Genomic DNA, 20,135 nt, shown 5'->3' on the forward strand with positions numbered 1-20,135 from the left:
AATCCAGCTTTAGTTCAACAAATCTTAGTTAAAAATATCCATCATCTAAATGATATTCCAATAGGGACTTCCGAACTTTAATATTAAATCTGAGAAAGCAAAATTTTGAAGCAAAGCTCCTATATTGGCATTGTATTAATTTGTTTTTATAGTGTAAAGTGCTGAGGAGATCTTCACGAAAGTCTTCTTCTTTTTATGTAGACATGAGTCTGTCTGTTTTTCAATGTGCCTCCAGTAAGTTGTCGTTATATCGTTTTCGTGGTCTTCCTTCTCTTGTCGTCTTTACTACTCTATTTGTTGTCATTCGGCTACTCTTCTATTTCTTACCCAGTTCTTGATGTTCTCCACCTTGCATCTACGTCGTATATCTGTACTTCTAGCTCTGTCCCAAAATGTCCTAACATAAATTTTTGCAAGTGTTTTCATCTCTGGTGTTTCTAACATCCTTTTTGTCCTCTCTGTATCAGGTCTTGTTTCTGCCGCGTATGTCATTATTGGTCTGATGGCTGTTTTGTAAATTCTGCCTTTCGTTTATTTCCCCATATTTTTTCATTCAGGCAGCCTGCGGCTCTGTTTGCTCTATTCACTTGATCTTCCACTTCAGTTTCGAGCTTTCTGTAGCTAGATAATGTGATGCCTGTTGTGACCATGCATTTTGTCTTTTTTGGGGAAATTAACATGTTAAATTTTCTGGCGGTTATATTAAATTGGTGCAGCATACGTTGTAAATCATCTTCACTTTGAGAAAGTAGTATTGCGTCGTCTGCAAAGCAGATTATTTTAAGTTGTTTTTCTCCCATTTGGTATCCTTTGTATTCTTACTTTTTTTATTATTTCATCCATAATCAAGTTGAACAATAGGGGACTCGGGGAATCTCCCTGTTCAAACAGATCTACTTTAAAAAAAAGGTTTTAATAATTATTACTTTATTTCTCGGTGTAACCATAACTTTACAACAGTTTTGAACGACTTTCTCATTACTTTTCTTAGTGTACTAAGTAGTTTAACTGTCATTGTCACTCTGAAATCTTACTCGATGCTCTGAAACGAACATCAAAGGTAAACATGTTGCCAATTACTTTGATTATTCTGAAGTTAGATACATATGCATATCATCAATATGGTTGGTAAATAAATACATTTAAATATTTTAAACCATAGATGAAGAAACAGTTGTTCTTTATCCTGTACTTAAATCTTAAACTACAAATGTCCTAATTTTCAACTGATTTGAAGAAAAGGATTTGTCTTTATTTATTATTTATTTTCTTGTGGCCTTTTTCATTCTTATATACAGCCAAACTTGATGCGGTGTATACTGAATTGATTTTGGGGGTTATTGTTTTTAACGCAATCTCTGTTTGATTGACATTTTCTTTTATTAAATAAAGGGATAAAGTAAAGTGTAAAATTTGGACATATTAATTGTAATTATTAAAAGTAGAATTATTTAGTAATAGTGTTTAAATATATTTTATTTGTTTTAATCGATGAAAGATTTAACTAGATAACAGGAAGGTATTTATAAGGTAAGTAAGCTTTTACCTCCATTTTTTTGATTGAACATTTATTTTTTGTTTATCATAAAATGCCTCTAAACGAGGAATATTTTTACTTAAATATGTAGCTGCAACACAGTAGCTAGCAATAGGGGAATGCTTTTATTATCTCTCGGCCTTATGGCCATTAATGCCACATTTTTGGTATCGCCTGTATTTCTTTACAATCGTTGCAGGACAATCGTTTGCCGGTGTTTACTTTCTTTTGATGAAATAAAATGACTCATAACTGGTCCAATGAGAGGATTATAAATTTTATTAATGAAATACATTTCCGCCCTGAGTTGAGGAAAAAATTCAGTAAAGTGAGAATGTAGGCAAAAAATGAGGGAAAAAAAGATTGAAAGTGGTAGTGCCGGTGGTAAGCCTGTGAAATGGTTTGTGTTTAATGCAATATCATTTATTTGTTATTGAACATTCTAGAAAAGTTTTTTAAATAAGTTATTAATAAGACTTACATCTACACTTACGTTATCTAAAGTTTTATGCCTGTTTAAGTAAGGTCTAATCAACAAATTTTTTTTATTATTTAAATTTTCATTTAATGCAACATAAGCCACTACGATGACTATGATTTTATCATCCATACTGATTGTTTTACCTGTTTAGGAATAAATTTAATTGAGGATAACTCAGCAAAAATTGAAATTCCATCATTGAAACCAAATGAAATCATCTAGTTTCAAAAATCTTTTATGAAGATTGAAGAATCTATGACTTTCTTAAGTAGTAAATTTGATTCTCTCGTGTTGGAAAACCAAAGTGCATTACAAAAGTTGCGAGATATGAAGAGAGAAAATATCAAATTAAAAACCAAAGTCATACAACTAGATAAAAGAATATGCGAATTAGAAATTAAAGAATATTCCTGTAACCTGTAGATTTATGAAACCCAAATTAAAAATGAAGATCCTAAAGAGGTTCTAATGAAAATTGCTAATGATTGTTTATCATGTAATTTGACTATAGAGTGTTTCACGTTCAGAAAATAACATTGCGGAGATCTTCTTCTAATGGCGCTACAACCCTTTGTGAGTCTTGGCCTGCTTAACAATGTTCTTCCATTCTGCCCTGTCGGATACTTTCCTTCGCCACTGCCTGATGTTCATGGTTTTAAGATCCCTCTCTACGTCGTCTATCCATCTTTTACGGGGCCTTCCTCTTGTTCTGTTTCCTTGGGGCTTCCATCTCTGGACTACTTTTACAGCTCGATTATCTGGCATTCTTTCTAGGTAACCAAGCCAGTTTAGTCTTTGTGACTTTACAAATCTGACAATATCTGCGCTCTGCATTAGTTCATCCAGCTCGTGATTCATTTTAATTCTCCACGAACCATCGCTGCATTGGGTTGGTCCAAATATCTTCCCTAGTATTTTGCGCTCAAATATTCTCAGTTGATTTTCATCAGTGGTTGAGAGGGTCCACGTTTCACATCCATATGTGACCACTGGTCTAATTACTGTTTTGTAGATTCTCAGCTTAGACTCACGATTCAGTAACTTACTTTTCATTAAGTCTTTGTATGCATAAAAGCACTTATTACCGCTAAGAATCCGTGCTTGTATTTCTTGACTGATGTTGTTGTCATTTATTATTGAGCCTAGGTAGGGAAAAGTGGAGGCATATTTGTAGGTATGGTTGTCTACCTTCAGATTCTCATGTTCATTCGATTTTGTGCACTCCATATATTTTGTTTTGCTTTCATTTATATATAGACCAAACGTAGCAGCTTCTCGTTTCAGTTCTATAACTTTTTCGCTTAATACACTTTTGTTGCGGCTTATTATGGCAACATCATCCGCATATGCGCATATTTGCATAGATCTTGTATTAATACAGCCGTTTATATCCAGTTTTCTAACAACAGCTTCTAAAGTTAGATTAAAAAGTGTTGTTGATAAGGCATCCCCTTGTCTAACTCCATTTTCAATATCAAAGGCCTGCGTCATATCTCCATCTATTTTCACCATAGCTTTGGAACCCTCCAGAGTCATTCGTATAAGTTTAACCAACTTATTGGGTATCCCTAACATAGATAGTTGCTTTAACATCTTTTGTCGATCTACTCCATCAAACGCCTGTTTGAAATCGATATAAAAGTTGTAAATAGGTATGTTATATTCAACACATTTTTCATGTATACCTCTTAACATATGTATTTAACATTGCGGAGATAGGGCCATGTATTTCTTATGGACGATAGAAGCGCAGCGATGCCACGATGAACGAACACAAGCACGATTCAAGGTTGTATATAATTTGTATTTTCGTTTTCACAGACATGAATTATTAAATTAATGTTTTTTTAAAGTAATTGACCAAAAGTGCCCATTCGAAACAAGAGATGAAAAGTAGGGAAAATGATTTTAATTAAATAAATAGTATTTACAAAAGATAATTTTATTTTATCTTATTTTAATTATAGTAACGACAGTTTATTTGTTTTTCGGTAATAATATCATATACCATGAATCATAGAAATCAGTAGAAAATATTGTTTAGTTAAATCATCCACTTTGCCGGCTATTAAAGGTTTAAAAGCAAATAAACGGACCGCTTGGAATGCATATATCTAATTACTAATTGCAACTTAAAATAATACGGTGTACGTATGTCAGCGATTTTATGTCGTTCTCTGAGACTACATAATGATAATAAGGCTTTGTGGTTCTTCAGTTGTTATTCTGACTTTACAGTTAAATGTTAATTGAAAATGGAAATTCGAAAAATATATCGACAATCTAGTAAACCGCATGCCTGAGAGTTTTGGCAACACTGATCTCCATAAGCCTAATGTTATTTTCTTAACGTGGAACGCTGTATAGTCAGGATGTGTTAAACTGGTACAACCAGTAAACTTAAAATGGATCATGAATTGTAGTAAAATCGAGATATTAAAGCAAGGAAAAATCATAAGATAGATTCAAATAGGCTAAGTTGTATTAAGGACGAAAGTAATGTTTCAAGCATATACATAAAGGAGCAACAAACTTTTTTAAACAGAAGTATTACTTAACATGGCTTAAGACTTAAGAAAGTAAAACAAAATCAAATATTGTTGGACAAAAAATGGTAGTCTCTTTAATGAGATAGAAGTTTGATACAGTGGCTAAAGCAAAAAAGAGTATTTCTCAAATAAATTATCACAAGCACATAACAACAACAAAAAATATGGTCAACATTAAATCATATTATCCACAACTTTTTTTTTCATATTAAAAGGTTTGTTAAATGATTGGTATGTTTGCAAATTGCTTACAAGTTTCATCCTAATTCTATGGTTAGTACATTATATTGTTTAAAGTTTATATTTACAATTTCTTATTAACTGATAAATACAATTAAAGATTTCTACGTTTCCAGAGAAAATTAATTCATTTATGTGAAATGGGAAACAGACATTTAGTTTTAGTAAGTTTTCATATAAACATGTAATATTTCCTTGTTGGTTTACACATTCTAATAGGATATGTGTTACATCTCCATATTTACCACAAGTACAGTTTGGAGTGTCTGGAACTCCTCAACTTAAAACATAAAAAAAATAGTACCTAACAATTCACGAGTTACAATATCATTATTCTACATTCAATAGAGCTTACAGCCAGATCCAGTAAATACAGAGACATATTTGAATGAAAACAAGTCTCGAAAAACCATATTCGAGAGGTCATAAAAAACTAAAAAAAAAAGGAAAATCTCCAGGCTTTTCTCTTCAGGCAGAAGTGTGAATATTATTAGAGAGTTTGAAGAGAAGCTGCTACTGAACTGCTGCTTTGATAATTACTTTAAGACCAATCAGATTTGAATCATTTAAATTTCTTTTTGTATATTTTGAATTAATGAAAAAACCTTTTTGTATTACCATAGATTACTTAATCAAATTTTGTAACTAATAATCATCATCCAGTCTCAATATCCACTGCTGAACATAGGCCTCTTCCTCGTGTTTCCAACCTGACTATCTTGTGCCTTTTTTTATCTTCCCTTGATTTCCATTCCAATAACCTCTTTGTCCATTGCCCATTTGTCATTCTGGTCCTTCTCCTAATAATATATTGTTTAAACTTAGTAAAGTCCTTGTTTAAACTAATGTCGTCATCATCATCAACCTGTATGCGTCCACTACTAGACATAGATCTCCCTCAGTTCTTTCCATCTGTCTCCACTCTAAAATACGTTTTGTCCATCGGTTATCTGATAATCTGGCGACATGTCCTGCCCAATTTCAATTTAACGGCCCGATTTTTTCGATAGCGTCTGTTGTTTTTGTTGTATGACATATTTCTTCGTTTGAGATTCAGTCTCTCAGAGAGACACTCAACATCTGGTGTTATATAGCCATCTGAGTCACGCGAATCTTTTTTGTGAGTGTTAATGTTTCTGTCCCATAAGTGAGTACAGGTAACACACATTGGTCAAAGATTTTCCTTTTGAGGCATATGGGTAGGTCAGATTTTAAAAAATGTAGTCTGCACAATATCCCTTCCAACAACAGCAATATTTCGATTTAACACCAGATTAGTCATTATTTGTGTCTTGTTCATATTAATCTTTAGTCCGACCTACAAGGAAGCGTGATATAATTTTTGAAACATTATTACATGATCCATACGATCAGCTATAAAGATGATGTCATCTGCAAATCTCAAATGACTGAGCTTCTCTTTATTTATGTTGATACCATGCTCATTCAGATGTGCCTTCTTACAAGTATGTTCCAAAAACGTCGTGAATAGTTTTGGAGAGAATGTGTCTCTTTGCCATACTCCTCACTGTATACGGAATTTATTTGTTTCTTGTTTAGATAGTCTTACGCTAGCTGTGGCATTTTGGTAGATATATTTGATTATGTTAATGTAGCGATGGTCTATTTGACATTCTGTCAATGCTTTTAACATTTTCTGATGGCTTATGGTATCGAATGCTTTCTCATAATTGACATCGAATTTCTCGTAATCGAAATATCAGTGCCAATGGTTTGTTGTATTCTGCAGTATGCTGTATGTTCTGCTGTATGTTAAAAATTTCTGGAAATTTGTTAACAGTAAAAAAAAAACAGGAACAATATTCCTTCTGTTATGCACTATCATAATATTTCTGGCTCTTCTGACATGGAGATTGTCAATTTATTTGCTGAATACCTTTCCAAAACTTATAATGATAAAGATTTTGATTTGCAGGATGAAACCTTTTTAACAGGAGACATCAAGCTATCACAATTTAGCATTTCTATTTCGTCTATATATGAAAAACTTTCCATTTTGGATAGCAACAAGGGGTCAGGTCCAGATGGTCTTCCACCTTCTTTTCTTAAACACTTTAGCTTTTTTACTTTCTAGACCTCTTTTTCACATTTTTAACCTGTCATTAAAGACAAGGATGTTCCCGGTCTACTTAAAAACTAGCTTTATTACCCCAATACTAAAATCTGGAGATAATTCTCAAGTGAACAATTATCGGCCTATTAGCATTCTAAGTTGTATTCCCAAAGTTTTTGAGAGCCTTGTCTGTAACTACTTGTCAGCAACTTTAAAAGGCTGCTTTATCGACCAGCAATTTGGATTTATCTCTAGCCGCTCCACTGAACTTGATTTATTGACATTTACTGATTTCCTTATAGAATCTCTTGAAGATGGCTTCCAGGTTCATGCTGTATACACAGACTTTACAAAGGCTTTTGACTTTACAAATAAGTTGAGGAGTCTGGGTATCCAGGGTGAACTTTTAGAGTGGTTGTTATCCTACCTAACTGAAAGAATACAAATAGTATGTGTTCAGGGTTTTCAATCGTTTGAGATTAAGGTACTTTCAGCAGTACCACAAGAATCACACCTAGGACCTCTTCTATTCAATAAAGATGTTAATAACATTGCCTCCCTGTTTCCTCTTTGCTTCTTTCCTAATGTTTACTGACGATTTAAAATTATATTTGAAAATTGAGAATGATGGTGAATATCAAAAAATGTTAAAAAGTGTTGTTTAATAGTTTTTGGTCGGAATAAAACTCCTACAAATCATATCTACACTATTAATGGTTGCCCTTGAGACTCTGTATCTCAGATAAAAGGCCTAGGTGTTGTGCTCGATTCCAGCTTATCCTACATCCCCCATATCTCATCTGTTGTCTCAAAATCACTTCAAGTTTTAGGGTTTATCAAACGTTGTGCTAAAGACTTTCTAAATATCCCATCCATAAAAATTTTGTATTGTTCATTTGTGAGACCCCACCTAGATTACTGTTCATGTGTTTGGTCTAGTCACTATAACAGCCATATTCAAGCTATTGAGAGAGTTCAACACAAATTCTTAAGATTTGTTGCATTTAAACAAAACCAGAGGATTGAAGAAATTAACTATTCAAATATGGAAAGGTCCCTCGACATAACTTCTCTCCGCATGCACAAAGATCTCACTATGTTTTTTTTTTACTGCACTCTATTATTTTTTTGGTCTTCAACTATTGGAAAAAATTAATCTACATGTTCCCAGTAGACAAACAAGCTAAATCAACCCTTTTATGTTAGACCCCATCGCACAAACTACAGATTCAATTCATTTTGGGCAGGGGCCAATCTTGCCTTTCATCGGTGCTCTCATTCGACAACCTCAAGGATTTTGGTTCTATCAGTAGTAATGTTTGTTTCTTATTTTGTACATATTTTTGTTGTCTATGTTGTTCGTATTTCACCTCAAAACTTTTGAACTTTTGTTTTCTTGAATTATTTTAGTTATTTCTCTTGTAATGTTTTCTCTTACGTCTTTTCGGATTGACCGGTGGATATCTTTATTTAATTTCTTCACTGTGATGTAGTTGGTGCCATATTTTTTTATCAGCTGTCTTCTTTTACCTCTTAGCTCTTTGGTATTTTAGCTTAGTATTTCTTTATGGGTCAGAACGATCCCGTTTCTTTTAGAGCCTACGTTATGACATCATTTGTTTGATCTACATCTTCTATTTCGTCTTGTACATGTTAAACCAATGTAGTACTCATAAAACCAACATGTCTACAGCTCTTGGTTTATTATTGTCTATTTTAATTAAATTTGCATAAATGAAATAAATAAACTAGAAAGTAAAACACAGGTACTATTATGTTGAAGGTAGTAAAACGTGCTGTGCTCCAGTGTAGTGCACATGGGGGTTATAACATGAAAATTATAATACGATTTTAAATGTTGATATGACTTTTATTTAGAACATTTTTTTAATATTTCTCATCTCTTTTTTGATGAACACAAAAACCATATTTTTTAGTAATAAAACGGTCTAGTTTACCATATGGCACTAATAATTTGATATATGATAGCAAATATGATTTTCTTTAATAAAAGTTATTACTTTCAGAATTTTTAATTCCTCATTCTGGTGAACGGAACTCGAATAAAAGTGATGAGCTCGACATCTAATTGTGAAGTTAAGTCCACCAACGATGGACCGGAGGATATCTTAGATGAATCATTAAGCTTAAACTTCAATATAATTGAGGAGTCTACATATCCAGCGGATGATGAGGTCTTACCGGCAGTCTTGAATCTCGCAGAATTACCTGACGATGACAGTAGCCTTGACGGTAGCCTTGACAGTAATATAAACGAGTTATTGATGTCTTATGTGCCCTCTGAGGAATCAAAAATATCAGCGAAGGATAAGGATCAAGGTACAGAGACGGCGCCCTGCAAGTTGATAACAGAGAATCGTAATCCAGATAAAGGTAAAACTCTAGTCCTTAATTCGCCGAAATCCCAAAAAAACAATAAGGGTTCCCAGCCATTAAAGAAGGTGAATGGGGCTAGAGAGACGAATAAGACAAAGTTCTCTGTTAACGGAGCAGGTAACGCTCAGCAAAGGTCTCGGTCTACAAGATTTTCAAACCCGAAAGATACAGCCAAAAGAGGTGGCCGAAGTAAGATCACTCGTAAAGCCGAAGGACACAGTAGACCATACCTTTCAGGTAAAGAAAAACGTGAAACGATGGCTGAGGCATTTGCCAGAAAGAACAAATCTTCTAATTTAGGCACAGATAACAGAAAACCTGCAACAATGGCAGAGGCATTTGCTCGAAAGAACTATTCTAATTCTGCTGTAGATAACAGAAAACCTGAAACAATGGCTGAGTCATTTTCGAGGAAGCACAGCTCTTCTAATTCTGCCATAGATAATAGAAAACCTGAAACAATGGCTGAGGCTTATGCTAGGAAGTTCAACCTTTCTAATCCTGAGACAGATAGCAGAAAACCATCTGCTCGTGGAAGAGATATAGATAGAGGAGAAAGGGAGTCAAGTATTCCTCGTAGAAGAAGTCCTTATGAGCTCGATCGAACTTCGAAATCCTCTAGGGAACACATTTCTCGCGACAGAAATACTTTCGTCAGTGAAAGAAGACCGCTTACTCGTGAAAGAGATGAAATAAGTCGTGCAACTCGTGGAAGAAGCCCTTTCGCCCGTGAAAGAAGACCGCTTACTAGTGAAAGAGATGAAATAAATCGTGCAACTCGTGGAAGAAGCCCTTTCGCCCGTGAAAGAAGACCGCTTACTAGTGAAAGAGATGAAATCAATCGTGCAACTCGTGGAAGAAGCCCTTTCGCCCGTGAAAGAAGTCCAGTGCATCGTGAAATCCGCGAAAGAAGTCCATTCAGGAGTCAAAGATATGAAATTGACAGTAATACCCGTGGAAGGAGTCCATTTAGCAATGAAAGAAGTCAAATCCAGGAACAATCCCGTAGGAGAAGTCCTCTCTTAAGCGAAAGATATGAATTACATCGTGGAACTTTCGGAAACGAGATGAGTCAATTTCATCAAGAAAACCGAGAAAGAAATCCTTTTGCAAGTGAAAGAAGTCTGTTGCATAGAGAAACCGGCCGAGGAAATTCTTCAACGAGTGAACGAACACAGTTGCATTCTGAAACCATTGGAATAGACCCATTCACCAGTGAAAGAAATGCTTTCACTAATCAAGGCAGTCAATTATATCCTGGAACTTTTGGACAAAATTCTTTCGCTAGTGTTAATCCTTTTACTAATGAAGGAAATCAATTGCGTTATGGAAATCAAGCAATGAACCCTTTCACAAGTTTAATAATGCATGGTGTAACTCAAGGAAGAAATCCTTTCACAAGTGGAATAATACATGGTGGAAACCAAGGAAGAAATCCTTTCATCAATGAAAGAAATCAATTGCATTCTAACATCAATGAAGTAAGCCCTTTCAGCAGCGACAAAAATCAATTGCACCGTGAACCAAGTTCTTTTAATAATGACAGAGATTGTGAGGAAGAGTCAGAATCCTCACAAGATTTGGATGATCCTTATGAGCGGCAAATGTCTGATTTTAAGAAATTATATGAAAACACAGAAAGAACGTCATTGATTGTTCCTAAAGCATATCCAAAACAACGATTCTCTAAATTTGAAATCACAATTTTGAAGGCTATGATATTGACACATATGTCATCTATGAATGTGAAGAGTAACTCAAGGCTAGCGCTTGAAAGTACTATGAGTCACAAAGGAGCATGTTTGGTCACATGTAAAGATCAATACACGAAAGCGTGGCTAGATAACCTAGTCCCACAACTAAAACGAAAGAACGGTGATGGGATGAGAGTTGGAGTTCTCAAGGAACTACTGTGGCCTGGAATTAGAGCCACTATGTTCCTCCCTGGTAGATTTAGAAAAACGCCGCATACTTATCTTAAACAATTGGCCCGAGAAAATCCAGATATAGTGACGAGACATTGGGCTATTCGAGGCAGGAACAAGAAACTAAATACCATACTTCTAAAAATAAACGAAGCCGACGTCGTATGTTTAAAAAAATTCAACATGCAACCTAAAATAAGTGGCCAGCCTATCAGATTCGAACTTGCTACTTCCAAAAAAAAAATATACTAGATGTTTTTCGAATTAATTGGTAAGCCATTTTCTTCTTTACAAGTCTAATCTAAATCTGTTTTATTTTCTAAAAAAAAATACCGACTCTTTCGATTGCTGAATTTAAAAAAAAAAAAAAACGTTGCCATTAAATGTTTCAAATAAACCAACTCGTCACTCAATAATTCACGTGTCTGATATAAATAATTTTGTATTAACATTTTTTTCATATGGAAACACGGAAAATTGAAATAACTGAGTTTTTGGTTTTACAGTCCTCTCTCTCTATAACGATATGCAAGGAACCGGGAAATCTCATCGTTATAAGGAGAGATCGTTATACAGAGAGAGACAAAATTCGGTACTGTAATATTAATAATACTGTACTAAATAACCTATTTTAATTTAAAAAAATTATCAAAACAAATATAAATGAATTAACATTGTATTCCACATATATTTATTAACGAATAATATAAGCAATACAGTATAAAAAATGACTGTACAATTAAAACGTGTGTACTGTACAATAAAAAAAATAATATGCTACTGTAAAATATATTTAGCCTACATTACCAAAAAAATCTGTCACCTTGGTCTGTCTTCTTTTCCCTTTTCACAGAACTGACCTGACCTTGTCCTGAAGACTCATCGAATCTTCCACAGCACTCATATCGTCTTCCTGGTGGATGAAGAATCGATGCAGTACTTTTGCCACATCCAATGCCTGCTGAGGGGTCGGAGCTGGTTCTGGCTCTGCTTCCACTTCCGAGTCACTGTTTTTTTCTTCTACACGAACTGCTTGCAGGATGTCCTCGTCAGAAAGTCCAGATGTTGTAGCTACATTTTTATCCAACTTCTTCAAAATCTGTTAGCTCTTTCGGTCCGTAGGTGATAGTAAGTTCAAACTGTCTGGCCCAAATATCTAATGGCAGGTCATCTTCATCATCAGTCAATCCTTGATCTTCCAACCATCCTGCGTGTTTGAAAGAATGTTTTATTGTATTGCACGTCACTTCGTCCCAGGATTTACTAATCATTAGGATGCCGTCAAGAATGTTTAGTTTAAGATCTCCATTATTCCCAACCAATTCCATCAAAAGTCTTCCCCTGTAATGGCTTTTCAAACTCTTCATGACACTTTGGTCCATGGGCTGAAGGTCACTCGTTGTGTTTGCTGGCAGAAAACAGAGTTCGATGTTTTGAAGGTCGCGCAATACAGGATGAGCAGGACAATTGTCTACAAGCAAAAGAATTTTTCCCTTTAAGCTCGATATCCCACTTTCTTATCGCTTCTTCAAAAATTTCTCCGAGGTCATCCACGCACTTTTGTTTGCTTTATAGGTTACATCACTAACAATTTTCGCTTCACCGAACCTGTCATGTTAGCGGCTACTAAAAGTGTAATGCGTTCCTTAGAGAGCTTTCCACCAACGCACTTTTCCAATTTAAATTTTAAAGTTCTGTTTGGTGTCATTTTAAAAAACAATTGACAACATTGAAAATGTCGTCTGACGCATATCGTGCCTTCAGTCCAGGCCACACGTTTTCTAGCCAATCATCCGTTACGTTTTTGTTAACATCGCGAGCCTCTCCGCTGATTTTTCCGTAGTTGATCTTGTGCCGCAGCTTCCACTTACCCAGCCAACCCTCAGATGCCTTGAAATTCTCAATTCCAAGTTCAGTTGCAAAAACTCAGCTTTTGTCCTGACCACAGGCCCAGAAAGTGGAATATGGTTCATACGTTGCTGTTAACAACTGAAGCATATCGCGATTTAAATCTTCGTGCTGAGGTTTCCGCAACTTCTTCCTGCTACCGCCCTCCATCACCGCTTTAAGCCACTTTTTTCTGTCCTTCCATATCGTAGCCACTGCTGACTGAGACAGCCCCGTCCGATGAACGACATCCGATAGCTTTTCACCTTTCTCTATTGCTCAAGTTATCGATAACTTTTCCTCCACCAAGAGCACTTTACGCTTTTTCGAAAACATGTTGACTGTTGACACACTAAGACACAACTCAAACTGGAAATGAAATGTCGTCAATAGATGACAACATCTGTGTGATAACAGTTAGGTACGCCGCCCGAACCATAAATGTGAGTCACTTAATTCTCTGGTAGAAAGGAAGTAGAAATGTAGTAGTAGTAGAAGAAGGAGTAGAATGGGTGGCCGCATTCCTTAAGCGCAAAACAAAACAACCGCTCAACAATGACCTTGCCACTCATGACTCAAGTAGTCTGAACTTTAAACAGATTTGTCATCAACTATTGAACGCTTAAAAAGTTATCGTTATAAAGAGAGAACGATATCGGTATAGAGAAAGAATTAATACATTGTTCTTATGACGAACCAACCAACGTTTACTATTTTCATCGTTATATAGGGAATCGTTATAGAGAGAGACTACTGTATTTGAGTTTATTTTTACCTTCCACAAAAACAAATTCAATTATCTTATCAAATTTGGTGAAAACTTTCCTTTTTATGTCTCAAACACACTGTAATTTTTTGGTATAAAACATTTATTTTTTCCCCTTTTGATTTAAGGGGGCTAGGGTTTATTTTCAATATTTTAAACATATTGTTTTTTGAAAAATTGTTTAATATAAATTTATTTATAACATTAGTTGATTAGAGTGGGGAATGGTGGGCAAAGTGGCCATGCTAAGCAATATTTTTTTTATATTGAAGAAAATTATCAATATCTTGATAAATTGACTTGGAATATAAGTCCCCGCAAAAAAGCAATCAGTATCACTCGCGTAACTGTTCGAGTCGTTAAATAAACCACTTTTAGCTGATTTTTATTTCGTTTTCTGTTTTCCTTTAAATTTTTCTTTGCTTCCATCATTCTTCTTGTTACTCTGGTTTCCTTTTTTCAGTTCCAGCTTTATTTTCTTAAGCCTTTCCTTTTCTTCTTTTTTTGCTTTTGCGGCTACTAGTTCCATCTTGAAAGGGCTAGAGGTTAAAACTAGTTTAGGGATTGGAACAATATCCTGTGAGCTTACATCAAAAGTATAGTGCTCCTTGTCCTTTGAGTTGCTGATTAAATCACATGAAGTACTGAAATAAGGCAGTGGGCTGGAATGTTGAAGTACTTGGCTTTGGCGAGTCTTTAGAGAACGAATATAGAGTGACCTCCAGAATCTCCAGATCCTACAGTGACATTTTGTCTATGGTCATTGAAAAACATAGGAACTGAAGAGTTGGATGCAGAGGTTGCTGGTCGGAAATCTGTCCAGAAGGCGGGTTCTCTTTACTTGGAAGTGGTGTCTCTTGACGTCGAGGAATATTTTGTTGCGAATCTGCCAAATCTTTTCCTGGCACCACAGCAGAAGTTTCCTCTTGGTATTCAACACCCAGTTCTTGATTTTCAGCTTCTTGAAGAGGGATAGAATCTTGCACGGAAATTTCTGTGGTCATGGCTATAGCAAAATCCGCGTCAGTAAACTTCGGTCTGTTTATAGGAACTATGCCACATTTTCCAAACTCCTTTACCGCAATATTGGAGTTGCTGCAAATCGAAATGTCTCTCCAAAAAGTTTAGATACCTGATACTGTGTCACTAATCTACCAGGATTATTACGCAAGAATCTTTCGATCGCTTGGACATAATAAGTATTGAATGCACCATGAAAGAAACATTGAGTGACTGCAGCTTATGACTACAGTGTGGGGAATGCAAATTACAGTTGTGTGATTGTTTCTAGCCCTTCAAAAACTTCAAGAAATGGTCAAACCATTGTGTGAAAATCTCAGTTTGCATCCACCTTAAAGGATGACAAACAAAAGCTGTTTCAGGTGGTGCGCCATTTTGAAGTTACACTTTCATCCGCTGTCTAGGGACACTCACAAGGACAAATTTTTTCGTGGACAAATTCGATAATCTTTCTCTGCTTTCATATCGCTCACCAAGTTCATGTTATCCAATTAAATGTTCGCATTTTGGAGTATGAAATGTTACATCATTTTGATGGAATGAAGCCAGTGGTTAATCTGTTGGTAACATTATCCACCAAAATGCCGACTCCGTCGGCCTGCAGAATGTCTTTAACCAATTAAAAAGACTTCTTACGTTCCACATTCCATTTTTTAAACTCCTCCCGGGATTCTTAGCACCTCTGACTATCAAAAGTCTTCCGAGGACTTATCTTTTATTTCAATTGTCATGATTATACTAGAGATGAATAATAGAGTGGTTTTGCGTTGCTTTCTCCATCGCAATCCAAATTTCATTAAAACTTCTAGTATCCAATAATAGAACGATCCAGGATAATTTCACTTTCGCTCTATATTGGTACTGCTGTTGCTGCTGCCCGACTTTAGAGTGGATATAGGAAGGGAAACTGTGGTAATTAAGTGGGAGAATGGTTTATAGATATAATTTTATTCCTAGTATCAGGAGATTGGGAGATAATTATGTCTTACATAGGCAGGGTCGCGTTCCTGAAGTATCCATAGTAATTCGGCATGTTGTGTTCAATGTAGGAGTTTTTGCATCGATATGTGAGAATGTATGAAACCCCAATCCATGACTTCACTCCTAAAGTCAAATCTGCAGTCAGTTGGGTGGACAACAGCAGGTGAAAGCCGTTCAAAGCGGCTCAAGATGCGTACATGTACTGACAAGGATTTGACTTCCGCATTTTGGGATATGCAAGGTGTTTTGTTCATTATTTACCTTGAGAAAAGAGGAATCATGGTTATTGGTGCGTTTGCGTTTCACTATTTTTTTACCATCTGACCCTCCGGCCACTACAGATGTAGATACTTGGATACTGGAAAGGGTTATACCGAATTTATCGAACTAAATTCGATATAAAATAATATAAACCCGTCTCCGTAGCGCAGGGGATAAACTGCTGACTTACTAGTTGAAATATCAACCAGACCAGACTTCTGAGGCCTGGAAATTATTATACTAGGAAAACTTGGAATTTTAATCTAAGGCGAGGAAAACAGATTTATACTCCAGTCGTAAGAGAATACCACTGAACCTCTGAACATCAGCGTCACTCGAGCTTCTTCCTGAAACTCCCCCCCTGTAAAATGAACCGGTCTCTCAAAAACAACTTGAACCGACCGAAAGCTTGAATGAAAATTGACATTCGCAGCAAAATTCGGCTTGTTCGTCTGATTTCAGAGATCAAATATCTGACGACTGGACTATTAATCGATCGACACAAAAAAAAAACATTCAAATTGCTTCCGTTCCACCTGATTCTTCAGAGTAGCCCCTAAACACTATTTAGTTGTTTTCAAATCTTAAAAAAAAACGAGGTTATTGCGAAAACTATGTCGACTAAATATTTAAACATGATCATTTATGTTGTAGTTCAAATCAACTGGCAGTTGTCTTTTCCAAGGAGCAGTATGGAACCAAATAGATGTTCGCATCTCAAGCTAGAAAAATTATTTATGTTTATATAGGAATAATAATTGTATTAGTACATAATAATATGTTGTAATGTTGTAGAATTCGTATATATTCAAATTATCTTTCTGTATAAATAAAAAGGCAACTTCGAAAAGTGTTTCTTTTCTTTCTACCTTTGGCTTAACCATAAATTATTAACAAATATACTAAAGTCACAACTAGATCAGCCACTTGTTTGGATAACATCTTAACAAACGTAAGCAGTAAGATAGTTGGCTGTGAAATTTTTGGACCTCGACATAAAAACAAAATCTGAAAAAGTCGTAGTGCTAAGATATACAGAAAACAAATAACAAGTAATGGCATCATGATGTTGAAACAGCCGTTAAATATCGTTGACTGATATTTAGTTATTTCTCTCAAAAAATCAACAGAATTAGCTCAATTTATTACCGAATTATTTATGTAAAGTTGACTGAAATTAATTTTCCGATAAAACATCACGAACTTTAGTGAAGCTCCAATTTCTTGGTAGATCCAGTAGAAAGATAGATTTAATGAAGTGACAGTTGGCCGTAGCTTTTCATCGCGTAATGTAAAGAACCGCACGTTTGCCAGGCTATCACTTCTTACTCCTTCAGTGTATATGCTATCCATAAGTTGGATCCATCGAGTTAGAATCTATGGAGAGGGCATCACGTGACTAAAAACGACCTCACTTCGGCCACATTGTTTTGACACTTTTGAAAGATCGTATATGTTTATTTACGTTTGTTGTTTTTCGAATATTTTTAGTTTCGAATACTTTTAGAGAAACTGTAAGAATATATTGTGATAGTGCATAATAATGGTTTCTTGTTGTCAACGTAGTTGCAGTGGCAAAAGCAATGTTAATAAAAAATCTTTAGGAATAACGTTCTACAGGTTAGTATGCAAATATGTAAACAAAGTAATGGCTCGTACTTCAGAGAATAAATTAATAGTATTTGACTGTATTAATTTATCTTTATGTATAATATATCGTGTTTTTAGTGTTTACCCCGGGATAAATAAATCATAGTTTATTAAAAATGTATTGCACTTTTTTAGATTATGATTAAATCTTCTGAATAACTAGTCATATTTTTATAGTAGTTTTAATATTATTGAGTCCGGCCATGATACCACCGCCATATTGATATCACAGTTAGCCACGCCTACCTACGCCGTTTTTAGTACATACGTAAATATGCTCATAGCTTCTCCATAGATTCTAACTCGATGGTTGGATCATAAAATTTAGCTCTTCATTTAGAATCTTTTCAATTTTCAGCTCTTAATGTTAATAGACAATGGAAGTATGAGACGTCGACGAAACGTCGAGAACTAATCTCATAAGACAACGGCCTAACAGCCCGCAGAAACAGTTTAACAAGCTAGACGATGGCCGTGAAAGCCTAACTCAGTTTATACGCAGTATAACGCAGTTATAAGAATCAAATTATAAAAGTACTGCTATACAAAAATCCACAAGGAAAAATTAATTTCCTGTAGTCAGCTGTTTACCATACATCACAAACAATGTAGTTAAAACTCCTTTATAAAAGGTATATTAATTTAAAAAACCTTCAGGCTAAATCACACAACTTTTCAGAATAAATATTCTATCGTAGTGCTGCTACAATGGTATACATCTTTAAAGCCACTAAATATATGGGTGAAAACCCTTTAAATGTTATTAAATTGATATTAACTTTCATGATTGCTGCAAAATTTAAGCAGATTCACTTCATGGCAATGTAAACTCAAACTTGAGTTACTGATCTGGAGGTGTGTTCTCCAATGGGACATCAGTTAGAACTCAGTGATTTAGCCTGAAAAGGTTTTTTTTTAACCTTTTATAAAGGATTTTTTACTAAATATTTTGCCAAAAATTATTGATTAAAGGAAAGAACATGAAAATCGTCAAAGTCTTTTAGATCCTTAAGATTATATATCAACAGAAAGCAGAATTTATATGTACTTTTGAGTACACAGAAGTACCTATTAGAAGAAGGTAAAATATTGTATGTATTCTTAAAAAGTGATCATGACAAAGAATGCTATCAAAAAACTGGTTGTTAAAAAAAGAGTAAACTAAGGTAATTTTATATAAATATGTAGAATTATCAAAATTTAAAATATCGAAATATAGCTATATTAGCCTAAAGAAAAAAGAGCAAGATTTAAAAAATTAACAGTATTTTTTAATGTTTGAAATCAACTTATTTGTCATTAACCAAACTCATTGTACAAATTTACAATAAAACAAGTTGATAGGGCGTTGACTAGCTTTTTAGTAAGTGTAAGTAATTATAAAAACAAAAAATTTAAAATTAAATAAACCAACATTGTTTCTACATTATTAGAGGTTAGGAAAAACAATCCAAAAAAATATTAAAAGAAAATTATCAACTACCAATAACTTGTAATTACTCACGTCAAAAGACGATTCAACACTAAAATGGGTTTATGGGCGAAAATGAAAATTCTACCTTTTAAATTATAAAGAATATACAAAAAAAATAGAGAAGTATGGCTATAGCATAAAATCAAAGAATTAAGCGTCTATATTCTTTGATAAAATATTAAAATTTGGGAACAGTTCACGGCATACTCCCAACTAGCATAGCAGTGCCAGTTCCGTGTTAAAAGATAAAACGACGATTGGCGCATTGCTTAGTGCCAGGGTGCGTAACTATAAAAAATATGCATTAAAACATGCCAAACCGAAATATTTTTGACATTTACGGCTATATTCAGCTTGTACTTTCGGTAAACTCAACCATAACTCGGTTCGCTAATCCCAGTCCGAACTGTCTAGTGAATTTAGTAATTATCTTTTTGCGAAGTTAGTTACTTTTTGACAGACTAAAAGTGGCTGGAAATTACTATACAACCAAGCACCCGTACTCATAGCCAATATTAATAGTAAATAAAATAGAACTTTGCGAATTACCGACAATCAATATTTATTTATCTGCACCATATAATAAATAGTTATGTTAAATTATAACAACTAAATATATATTTTTTAAATATATACTACCCAAAATTTGATGGGTTTAGTATACACTTCGACTATTTAGAATAATTCTTCTTTTTTTAAAGAAAGAAGTCTGTAATAGCAGGATACTTGAGCTATTAATACTGAGAAGTAGGAATTGTTGTGTTGTAGGTTTCCGACAATGAATCTGTCAAAATTTGTCCGAGCTCAGCGAATGGAGTTTATATATTTTTTGTATACTATTAGTTATCACCACAAACCATACATACTCTAGAGTATGTATATGTATGGTTTGT

At 34.6% G+C, this 20,135-nt stretch overlaps 1 protein-coding gene across 1 annotated transcript; it reads left to right on the forward strand.

The window, feature by feature from the left end:
* Positions 1–1,309: 1,309 nt before the first annotated feature.
* On the forward strand, positions 1,310–16,962 carry LOC140434071 (uncharacterized). Its single transcript, XM_072522082.1, has 3 exons — positions 1,310–1,530; positions 8,909–11,474; positions 16,773–16,962. Exon 2 carries the CDS (start codon positions 8,954–8,956, stop codon positions 11,453–11,455), a length of 2,502 nt encoding a protein of 833 aa, XP_072378183.1. The 5' UTR covers positions 1,310–1,530; positions 8,909–8,953; the 3' UTR covers positions 11,456–11,474; positions 16,773–16,962.
* The last annotated feature ends 3,173 nt before the right edge of the window (positions 16,963–20,135 follow it).

Source organism: Diabrotica undecimpunctata, chromosome 2, assembly GCF_040954645.1.
Source record: "Diabrotica undecimpunctata isolate CICGRU chromosome 2, icDiaUnde3, whole genome shotgun sequence".
Classification (NCBI taxonomy): Eukaryota; Metazoa; Arthropoda; class Insecta; order Coleoptera; family Chrysomelidae; genus Diabrotica; species Diabrotica undecimpunctata.

Coding starts and splice junctions, on each gene's coding strand:
- LOC140434071 (XM_072522082.1), top strand. CDS start 8,954: ATGAGCTCGACATCTAATTGTGAAGTTAAGTCCACCAACGATGGACCG.